Source organism: Amblyomma mixtum, chromosome 10 (assembly GCF_055824585.1).
Source record: "Amblyomma mixtum isolate Tamu chromosome 10, ASM5582458v1, whole genome shotgun sequence".
Classification (NCBI taxonomy): Eukaryota; Metazoa; Arthropoda; class Arachnida; order Ixodida; family Ixodidae; genus Amblyomma; species Amblyomma mixtum.
Genome location: NC_143021.1, coordinates 66,965,227 through 66,976,818, shown reverse-complemented (window position 1 = coordinate 66,976,818; position 11,592 = coordinate 66,965,227). Strand labels below are relative to the sequence as shown.

Here is an 11,592-nt window from a genome sequence, read left to right as displayed (position 1 = left end):
CCAAGCTTTTTGTTTGTCCATCCCACCAGTTCTTTAGTTTGTCTTCCCTATTGGCCAAAGCTTAAATAATCTAGTTTAATTTGTGTACGTCCATTTTGTTACACTGCAATTTTTTTCATGTGTCACGTGACCTGAAAGCCAACAACATGTCACAACCATTGTTCGGTTGGAATCAAAACAGCAGGAGAGAAGAAATTCAACTATAAGTTCTTTACTGATTGCAGGCAAACACCAGGCGGTGATCCATGTATTCTAACGTATAACACATTTGAAAGAAGAAATCGCACAACCAAAATTATGTGTTTGTAGTCTTTTAATAACTGTTTGGCGAGAAACATATCACCAGAAATATGCAGCAAATAGTCAAACTTTTTTTTTTGCAACAATTGTTTATTCTGTCCAAATTACAGGTGTATGGTAGTGACTAAAATGGCATGATTTGATAGTACTTATATCAAAGATGCTAAAAGCCTAAGAAGCAATTCTGTCCTCAGGCAGTGGGCTAAAACAAAAATTAAAAAAAAAACGTGAAGATGACAGGACAAGAAGAGGCACACACAAAGCGCAGTGCGTGTGCGTCTTTGTGCCTGTTCCAGTCGTCTTCGCGTAGTTTTTTTTTTTTGGCATTCGCTATGAACAGACTTGCCCAACATCGTCTTATCTTTAAAACCTCAAACTAAAACAAATATATAAATAAAAGCATCATTCACGCAAGAGAAAAAAAAAACCTGCACATGGTGGATGGGAAGAAGGATTTAACTTGAGGATGGAACTTCCAAGTCCGCTTTTGAAGCACTCCTAAGGGATCTGTGACAAGGGCGCTTAGATGGAACGGCTGCTGTGTCCACTTTGGAAGTGGCCCTTGAACGAATGTTGGATTCCCGACCACGGCGCCTTGAAGCAACTGCTGTGTCCCCACCAGAGGCTGTGTCCAGTTCGGAAGCGCCCCTCAAATGACTGTTGGATCTGCGACCAGGGCCCCTTGATGCAACTTCACGGCCAGTGGGTGTGCCTATATTAGAAGCACGCCGTGAACGAACGTAGGATTGGCAACTACGGCAAGGGCACTTTGATGCAAGTTCAATGTTAGGGGGTGTGTCTATGATAGAAGCACGCCGTGAACGAATGTAGGATTCCCGATCAGGACGCAGGCACTTTGATGCAACTTCAATGTCAGGGGGTGTGTCTATTAGAGAAGCACGCCGTGAATTAATGTGGGATTCCCGATCAGGATGCAGGCACTTTGATGCAACTTCAATGTCCGCGGGTGTGTCTGTTATAGAAGCACGCTGTGAACGAATGTCAGGATGCAGGCACTTTGACGCAGCTGCAGTGTCTTCACCAGTGGTCGACTGCAAGCGGGATTCACGACCAGAGCACTTTGCACGGGGCACTTCAAAGCAAACCTTGCCCATGAGGGCAGTAATGGTGGCAGCCTGCTCCTCTTCTTCGGCAAAGATCTCCATGAATTCGCTCACGACTGGAGGAATGCTGGCAATGGCAGTCTTCAACTGGTCCTCTTCTGCTGCGTCAAAGACAAAGCTGGCATTGCTCTCTGCTCTGCCCCTCAGCAGCACTGCGAAAACTAAACACACGTGCAAGGCCCCTAACTTTTGGCGGTGCAAAAATTCAAAATTCCGCAGATGCAGAATAAAGATTCACGAGAAGCGCAAGACATGAAAGAAACATGCAGGTTCATTGTTTGAGCACATGCTGCAGCAGTCCATCTTCTAAATTTGAAGGTGGCTGTTATAACTCAGCATCAAGTAACGTTTTATGTTACCTTCACTCAAAGAATAGCACTTGTTTAATACAAGATCTCCATAATGAATGCAATGGAAGAGTGTGTTGGGGTCACTTGTGCAATTCCAGCCAAGGACGTAGAAACCTTCAGCTTAGAAAGAGACTGTGTGAGGTCTCTGTCACTGCATTTCAATTGTTAGGCAGTTTTCAGGTACACTTGCCACTACGACGGGCGATTCTTGACTAAGTCCAGGCATGCTTGCAAACTCAAACCTTTTTTCTGGTACACTTGCTGTGGATCCTTCTTCGGTTGTCCTGAACAGTTTCATTTTGCTATCATCGCAATAATACCTCTTTCAAAACACTCCTGAACTCCCCTCGTGTTGTATTTGTGCAAATAAGGTACTAATTTTCCCACCGTTCTGTTGTTCCTACTGATGTCCACAACCATTGCATTAAAAAATGAACGCCAACACAATATTCCACAAATGCAAGATTTTTTTGCAGAATGGCAGGAAGCTAGGGGCCCGAGTCATTATTATATGCTAGGGGGTGTGTGAGTATTCTGAATTTCGAATATGAACCGAATATGTTTGCTACTCAGCGTATATCTGATTCGAAAAAGGGATATTTAAAAAATGTTCAAATAATCAGCAGCAGCCAATTACCAATGACTCATAAAAACCCCACCAAGGCAAAACCACAATATTTGAAAAAATTATCTGACCACTGAGTGAGGAAAATTAATACGAGTGCCTACTCCGCATTATTCAGCGTTTAAGGCGTGAACTGGACACATACCGCAGCTAATGTTACCGAACAGTGCTGGACTTCCTGTGAAATTCTGCAGGTGGGCCTTCCCGCATGTAATGCTTCGTGAGAACAAGCTGGCAGAGTCCTTTTAAAAAATTGCCATGCTAAAGCGGTATTGAGACGAAGGATCTCGGCACAGATGAATGTGGAAAGGACGTCGCAGATCCAGGAAAGTGAGCCCCTGATTCATAATTCACACGGGGGGGAGCTACCGAGCAAAGTGGACAGGGTTGAAATGGACAGAAGGGGCCAAGACAGAGACAGACACGCATGCGACTGAAGGCAGAACCCAAGGAAGTTTCACTGGGCCCTGCCATCTCACATGCACAGTCTGCACCCTGGAAGTCAGCTTCTGTGCACAGAAATAAAACCACAGTGGCCAAACAGGTTCTGGGGATAGAAATCATGTGCAGCATCTCTTCTCCGCACTGCAATCGTGAAGACAGGGTGAAACACAGCTGTGCAAAGCTACTGCTCACCACGAGCGCATTTTCACATTTTTTTTTTCCCCTCCAGAAGGGGAGGCTTATCACTACATATTACTACCCATCATGGCATTTTATTTTAGTTGCCAGTCAATTCATGGATTTCAATTTTGCACTAATTTTGCATGACATTACATGTTGCATTCTGTTATGTTGTCTGGTCAAGCAGTATACATTTCTGCAAGTTCTTTTTTTTTTACATGGTGTCTAGTAAAATCAAGTTTTGTTTAATTTCAGTTGAAAACAATATACACTATTTTGAAAAAAAAATAATAAAGTAACAACGGCATTTGCCTATTTACTTTTTTTTCACACTGAACAGATATCGCATTCTATATCAGTAATAATTTTTTTCCTTCAAATTCGTATTCGATTCATATTAAAAAAGTTCAATATTCCCACAGCCCTAGTATATACCATTGTACTGAATGCACATATGCGACAGTTAAACCTGGATAAAACGAAATGGAAGAAAGTCCACAGTTTTTCATTACATGCAGTTTTAATGGCAGGTTCTCTCAGATCATGAATGGCAGTTTACCAATATCCCTCAAGAGAAAAGTATACAACAGCTGTATCTTACTGGTACTGAGCTATGGGGCAGAAACGTGGAGGCCAACAAAGACGGTTCAGCTTAAGTTAAGGACAACGCAGCGAGCTATGGAAAGGAAAATGATAGGTGTAAGGTTAAGAGATCGGAAGAGGGAAGAGTGGGTGAGGGGACAAACGCGGGTTAATGACATCGCAGCCAAAATCAAGGTGACGAAATGGGCTTGGGCAGGGCATGCAATGCGAAGGCAAGATAACCGCTGGTCCTTAACTCTTTCGTTACCACGCCACTGTGCTTCGATCACCAGTGATCGAAAAATTCGAAGCGCTATGGCAGCGCGACCGCGGCCGCTACGGACTTGTTGAGTCATTCGGTTTGTTGTTCACACATTGAACTTAAACTTCCTGTTTAGTTTATATTTTTGCCAAAAAGCGGCAATTTTTGAGACGCGCTTGAAGTTGGGTGTGCGGCGTCGGGCGCTCCGAACAAGCCGTCACCATCGGGAATGGCGCTCGCTCGAAAAAACCCCGTTCCACTCAATTCCGCTGCGTTTGCACCACATATTTTTGATGTATCGATTAGCACGGACCCTGACGACGATGCTGTATCGTCAGGTATTGTTTCGAAGCTCAAACTGGGCAACGAGAGCCCAGAACGCTCGCCTGTGCGTTCAGATTCCTCGTTCCGGTCTGTTTGTGCGAACCGAAGCTCCTCATCGTAGCCGTTACGGTGATGTGGCGCCATCTAAGTTGTTCTCCAGAGACTACAGTTTCGGTTTCTGCGTAGAGAGCAATTTTCCCACGACGCGCGAATTTTTTAAACGCCCTTGAAGCGGAGGGTACGGCGCGGACGCTCCGCGCATGGCATCGAGCGCGCAGACAGCGCGCGCTCGGAAAAACCTTGCTGCGTGCAATTCTACTGCGTTGACTGCAATTATTATCTATGCTACGAGTAGTAGAGTCTCTGGTGACGATGTTGCATTGTCGGATTTTGGTTCAGACGCTGTAACTGCGCAAACTGATCCCGGAACGTTGGCCTGATAGTTTCGCTTTCTTTTTCCTGTCCGCTCGTGCGGGCGCATCTGGTTTGTTGTTCAGACGGTTAGTTCCATTTTCGGCCTAGTTCGTAATTTCCCCGCCAGTCGTGCATTTTTGAAGTGCCCTTGGAGCATAGGCTTATTGCGACATAATACGCGGTGAGGATGGCGTCGCGTCGAGGTCGGGCGCTTCGCGCGCTCGGAAGAGTCCCGCTGCACGTGATTCTCCAGCCTCTGCAGCTGATTTTCAAGATCCTCCGAGCAGCAGTGACTCGGACGAAGATGTTGTAACGTCGGATTTCAATTCTGCAGCTACATCGCAGCTATACTTATCGCATACTATATATCGCAATATCACACCTATACTTGTTGTGTTTTATATTTTTTTTTTTCAATTTTTGACGTAAATTAAATAAGTTTTGATTTGTATTTTTAAACCACGCTTACCAAGCTTTCGTTTGGCGCATAACATTACACTTCCATTTTTTTTTTGTTGGACTGTAAAAATCATATAAAGGGCACTCTCAAACGAGCCTTTTCAAGAGGCATAAAGAAAAAAAATTCTAGCTCGAAAACTATTCAAGCTATAATTTTCAAACTTTAATGCCATGTTTTAGAAAGAATTTGAATTGTTTTGTCATTTCTAGAATTTTTTTAGTACAAGTGTTTGGAAAGTTATTGTGATATAAACACAAAACTTTTGTTCTTTTTTACTTTTTGTTGTGTTTACTGATTTTTTTTTCACAACATTTCAAGCAGAATATGTGTTCAAATAAATTTCATTATAAAGCGCATTCTATCTGAATTATTGTTATGCATTTTATATAATTTTATCTATCACACTTTTTCTAAAAAAAAATTTTGTCTGAGACATGTGAAAAATGGTCGTTTTTCCCGTGGTAAGGAAAGAGTTAAGGGTAACGGAGGGGATTCCAAGGGAAGGCAAGTGCAGCAGGGGATGGCAGAAAATTAGGTGGGTGGATGGGATCAGCAAGGTTGCAGGGATAAGGTGGCTGCAGCTGGCGAAGGACATGGGAGAGGTCTTTGCCCTGCAGTGGGCATAGGCTGATGATCATGCTGATTATTAGTAAATGCATCTGATTGTTTTGGCATGTAGGCAATTGGCTGCTGCTGATAATGTATGCTCGCAGGCCCATCTTTGAATGCTCAAACAACTAATATAGCGAGAACCTTTACACTTTACCAGACTCTTCACGACATCAGGTGTCGTCGGTGGCATGGCTCTGACGGTGCTGTTCAGTAATTAACTGGGTAGTTACTAAACATACAGTGTCAGTATATAAAAGAAACACTCAGAAATACCTTCCATCCCGTTCTTACGATGCTCTTCTCCTCGACTGGGAGGCAATAGTTCCAACGCGTGTGACAGAAACGAGCACTGCAAAACCACCCATGCAGTGCCACTGCACCTCTGCTGCAAATGTAAGCCCTTTCCTTCCCTTCCCTTATCCGCGCCGCCTTCTTTCCACGTTCGTAGCCAGCTTTGCCCTTTTTTTTTTTTCCGTGCGCGCCGCACAACTTCCTGACGGCTCCGAAGCCTTCGATAAGTTGGCTTCTCCTCGCTTCATCAGAGCCTGGTGGCTGAGCGAACTCAAAGAGCACCGTTTTATCATCTTAAGTATTCGAAATCCAGAAGAGTGCGGTGAGGGGCTAGTAGGTACGACATTATGAGAACAAAGAATAACTGCGCAAAAAAGTACGGGACAAGAGAGAAGAAGACCCACACGGGACAAACGCAGTTTGGGTCCCGCTGTTTGTCCCGTGTGGGTCTTCTGTCTTGTCTTGTCCTTTTTTGCGCAGTTATTCTTTGTTCTCATAATTGAGTATTCAATTGCCTCTGACTGTTGACCTTGTGATTAGGGTGTTAGATGTCCAATGCTCTGAGTAGTACTCAACTGCACACGTGCTGCAATGTTACCATTCCACACAATATACGTCGCCACGGCCAGACACGCTTCGCTATAACTGTTTATTAAAAATGTCCTTACTGCAAAAAAAAAAAAGTGCAGCCCTCAATCGAAGGCGAGATGTTTATAAAAACTTAAGTGCCTAGTTTTAAAACAAGTACTGAATACAACAAAAGCATTTTTTGATTAAAATTTCACTTTGCTATAACGAGGTTCATCTGTAGTTGCCCAAACAAAACTCCAGTTCCTAATGGCTCCCTGTGTTAACATGTCCCCACACAAGCTGCAAGAAAATGTAGAGTGTGCGCACTTTGTGTCACTATGCACATTACTGTCCTCCTCAAAAGTCAACTCTTTTTTTTTCCTCTCACTTGTAGGTTGCTTCAGACAGAAAACCTCTCCATCATCGTGCTTTTTTAATCACATGCTGCAGATGAAGAAAAAATAACATAAAAACTCTCACTTGTCTGCTTGCAAAGAACCAAGAAGTTGAGAAGCTTTTCTGCAAACTCGAAGCTGACCCATGTTGTCATCAGCACAGATCGAGTCACCGTCAGGAACATCTGAAAAAAAAAGGGGGGGGGGGGCAGTGGATTGAGGACGTCTAAGTGCAGGAAAAGCATTCTGGAGCAAGGTCTGGTGACAGCTGCCTGGTCCCTCAATAATTTTCAGAGCCTTGAAGGGGTGACTACAGGGAAGGTCAGCGATGTCACGACAGATCGGCCTATAATTTTCCCCCTTGTTCCAACTGGTATGATGTGCAGCAAAGGATACCAAACACCTGCTGTGTGCCTGTGGATGCTGTTCCAGCAACAGAGGAAAGTAGCAAGAAAAGGCGGCAACAAACGACACAAACAGCGGAAGCGGGCCACACCACATCAGTAAAATGGGGCTTTTATGCTCAGCTCCATGTCTGTGACATCATTCGTGTCGAAAGTGGAATTGTCAAAGATGCCATTGTCACGTTGCAGCACGAGATACCGAAGCTCAAGATGGAGGCTGTACCAAGGTTATTCGATGGCCTCCCGACGCACTGTTTCCTGAATGTGATGTTGAGACATCACACCGTAAGAAAAGAAAAATTTGCAAGCTCCTAACCAACCCACAGGAAGCTGAATACGACACCATTAGAAGAGGCGGCAGCAAACGTCTTTTTTCGACTCTCCGCTGTTCTGCCCAACCATCAGGCGCTCCACTTCTGCCTCAACCAGAGGCACCTTGGCTTGCTCTCCGTCGCAGTCCACCATGACGCCTCGAAGGAGCCGGCTGTCCACTCATCACCAAAACTCCGACACTCGTCCAATTCAGTACAGCATCCATCTTTAACCCCTACAGCTACATCACACACACTGTCAGATGGGTACATGCGTCAACCACAACGCAGTGGAAGCTTTCCACATGTTCCCACTGCTGGCACTCTGCCAACCTTTCACCCGTCGTCTGCCTTTGTTTTATGATAAAAGCTCATAAGAAATGACCTAATTAGAATGTTACCCTGCCATATATTTCCTTCCAGGTGAGACATTTGAAATCTAAATGCATATTTGAAGTCAGCACTGTCATCTACCAGCATGCTAGGTTTCAGCAAGACATGTTGACAAATAAAAAAGTTTTTAAGAACCCTACACCCCCTAAGGACAGGGTGTGGGAAACTGCACACCGACTGGATCCAGGAGGATCAGGCCCTCAGGGAGAATCAACCAACCGTGCACATCACAGATTGCCAAGTGGGCGTCTGCAGCCCATACCGAATCATAGATCGAAGAAGTGTTCCCATATTGAATTAACCTCGATGGCACCGAGGTTGACATTGTCCAGGAGGTCAACAACCAGAAGAAGGACTCTGAGAAATTAGGTATAATGAATGTTTTAATTGATTTGTTCATAGGAGGAATGGAGGCTAACAAAGAGGGTTCAGCTTAAGTTAAGGACAATGCAGCGAGCTATGGAAAGAGAAAACAATAGGTGTAACGTTAAGAGATCGGAAGAGGGCAGAGTGGGTGAGGGAACAGATGCGGGTTAATGACATCCTAGTTGAAACCAAGAGGAAGAAATGGGCACGTAATGTGAATACAGGATAACGGCTGGTCCTTAAGGGTCCTTAAGAGAAGGCAAGCGTAGCAGGGGGCGGCAGAAGGTTAGGTGGGCGGATGAGATTAAGAAATTTGCGGGGTACGGTGGCGGCAACTGACGAAGGACAGGGAGAGACACGGGAGAGGCCCTGCAGTGGGCGTAGTCAGGCTGATGATGATGATGAATGTTTTAAAAAAGAGGGAGTGTGTTGGCCATGATGTCCATTACAGGTGGATACTTGTTTTTGCACATGCTGGTCTTGCATTACATTCATGGCTTCATCTTTTCCCACTGGGCAGCATGTACAGTCACCCCTTGCATTACATTAGAGTAAATATTGTACTATTACTCGTGCAGCAGACATACGGTTTATTCGCTCACAAGAAACAGAAAAAAAAAGGTGGGCAGCACACAGCCTGCAGGCGGTGCAAAATGAAGGCGGCCGCGCACACTGATCGGTGCAGGCAGTGAAGTCTTCAAGTCGTGCTAGATTTTTGTAAAACCAGCCAAAAAGAATGAATGTTCGACTAACCTTCATGCCCCAACTTCTACTGTGCTGATTTTAATTATCAAGCTGAAGCAGTAGCTGGCAGCATGTTGCCAACGCCCTTCATAGCCCACATCGGTGGAGGCAGACACGGGGTGTGCCGCTTTCACATGCAGAAGCACTCAGCTGCCAGAAGGAGACCGTTCCCATGCTAGAGCCAAGCTGGCCAACAACCCTTTACATTGGCTTGCATACCACGACGTCCTTTCGCAGTATCGCGCTGCCCTTAAACAAGCAAAGAAATCATTCCTTAATGACACCCTTCCTTCCCTTCTTTCAAGCAACCCCTCAAAATTTTGGTCGGTTATCAACCCGCCCAAGAAAAATGCCATAGCACTTGCTGACGATAAAGGCCAAGTCATTCCCAGCAACGACTGCTGTAATGTACTCAATGACATCTTTACTAAGTCATTTTCAGATGCCACGAATGCTCTCGCACCCAAGCTACGTAATCGTACATTCTTACCAATGGATCCTATCGTCATAGATTCAGTCGGAATAATGAAATTGATAAAAGGTCTGAAGATTTCGTCTTCTTGTGGGGTTGATGAGATAAACTCAAAATTTTTGAAGAACACTGAGGTATATTCATCCGTCATTTTGGCCAGCATTTTTGAACAGTCCCTACAGCACTGCATTTTGCCTCAGGACTGGAAGGTGGGTAAGGTGGTTCCGCTTTTCAAATCCGGTAATGCTCATTCCCCTCTTAATTATATACCAATCACATTAACGAGCATCCCGTGCAAATTTTTAGAGCATATAATTTACTCTAACCTCATAACGTTCCTCGAATTAAACTCATTTTTTACTCCTGTCCAACACGGTTTTCGCAAGCACTACTCGTGTGAAACACAGCTATTATCTCTTACTAACAGCATAGCCTCCTCTCTCGACCATGGATCAATAATTGATTGCATTTTCCTCGATTTTGCAAAAGCCTTCGACAAAGTCCCTCATAACCTGCTCCTTCTAAAATTAAGCATCCTGAACATCGACCCCTGCATCATAAAATGGATTGAGTGTTTCCTCTCTAATCGCTCCCAGTTTGTTACAGCTAACAATTTTACTTCATATACTTCTTCTGTAAAATCCGGTGTCCCACAAGGCTCTGTTTTGGCCCCGTTATTGTTCCTAATATATATTAATGACCTTCCTGACTGTGTTTCCTCATCCATAAAGCTTTATGCCGATGACTGTGTTCTTTTTCGTGAAATCACAAACGCTAATGATAACATACTCCTGCAGTCCGACCTTGACGCGATCTCACACTGGTGTAACGATTGGCTTATGACTTTAAATGCTAGTAAATGCAAAATCATGACAATATCCCGCCGTACCAACCTGCCTATACCTTACAGCTACAGAGTTAACTCCATAGCTCTCGAAAATGTCACATCTTACAAATATCTGGGTGTTTACATAACAAACAACTTTTCATGGCATGTTCATGTGAAATATATTACCAGCAATGCTAATCGCACTCTCGGTTATCTGTGTAGGAACTTTTCTCAAGCACCAAATCATCTCAAAGTAATATTATATCAAACATTAATTCGACCGAAACTAGAATATGCCTCCGCAATATGGGACCCAGCTTTTTCGACACTAACCGACGACATCGAAGCAATTCAAAATCGATCAGTGCACTTCATTCTGTCTAATTATGCCCGTACTGCAAGTGTTTCCTTAATGAAATCACAACTAGGTCTACCGAACTTGCATATTCGAAGGAAGATCTCCCGTTTGTGCCTGTTTCATAAAATTTATTTCAATAACCCTTTACTTAAAAGTGAACTCTTTTCTGAACCTACTTACCTATCAACGCGTGTCGATCACACATATAAAGTTCGCGCCTCACACTGCCGTACAAATCTGTTTTCTGACTCTTGCTTGCCAAAAACTATAACGGACTGGAACCACCTTCCCCCCTCCATTGCCTATATTCAAGACCCTGTGGCATTCAAAAACGCGCTAAAAATTTTTTTGACTGTCTAGCCTGCTTATTTCATGTTTTTTCTTGTCACTTGTTTGCTGTGTCTGGAGCATTTTGTTTCTTTTCTTAAGCCCTGCAACATATGTTTCAGTTTTTATTTATTTCCAAATACTGCGGGCAGCAGTGCTGCCCAAGCAGGAGTGCCTGTACGCGTGTGCTTTCTCTTTTTTTTTTTCTCCAAATTGCTTTGTTGAAATTTTGTTCAACCCCTGTACCCACCCCCTCTGTAACGCCTCCTAGGCCTTGAGGGTAAATAAATAAATAAATAAATAAGCTTCTGAATGTATTGGCATGTGCAAATATTCTGTTTCACAGTAAAGTACTCCGTACTTGATTCCATCTAAATGTTTGCTATTTCAAATCTGAGTGTACTCATCTCGAGTGAGTAATGTTTCTGGCACGGTACAGCGGCGCGCACGTGCAA

General features: G+C 44.1%; 1 protein-coding gene across 2 annotated transcripts in view; it reads right to left on the bottom strand.

Annotated features, from left to right (window-relative positions):
* Positions 1-227: 227 nt before the first annotated feature.
* The window catches only part of LOC149326015 (condensin-2 complex subunit G2-like), an 88,672-nt gene continuing 77,307 nt past the window's right edge, over positions 228-11,592 (bottom strand). Inside the window, exons 21-22 of one of the 2 annotated variants that reach the window (XM_089565140.1) lie at positions 7,019-7,118; positions 228-1,525 (exon numbers count right to left, since the gene is read on the bottom strand). In XM_089565140.1, the coding sequence (XP_089421266.1) occupies positions 756-1,525; positions 7,019-7,118 (870 nt within the window). In that variant the 3' untranslated portion in view covers positions 228-755. The remainder of the gene's footprint in view (positions 1,526-7,018; positions 7,119-11,592) is intronic. The other variant, XM_089565141.1, reaches the window with a different exon arrangement.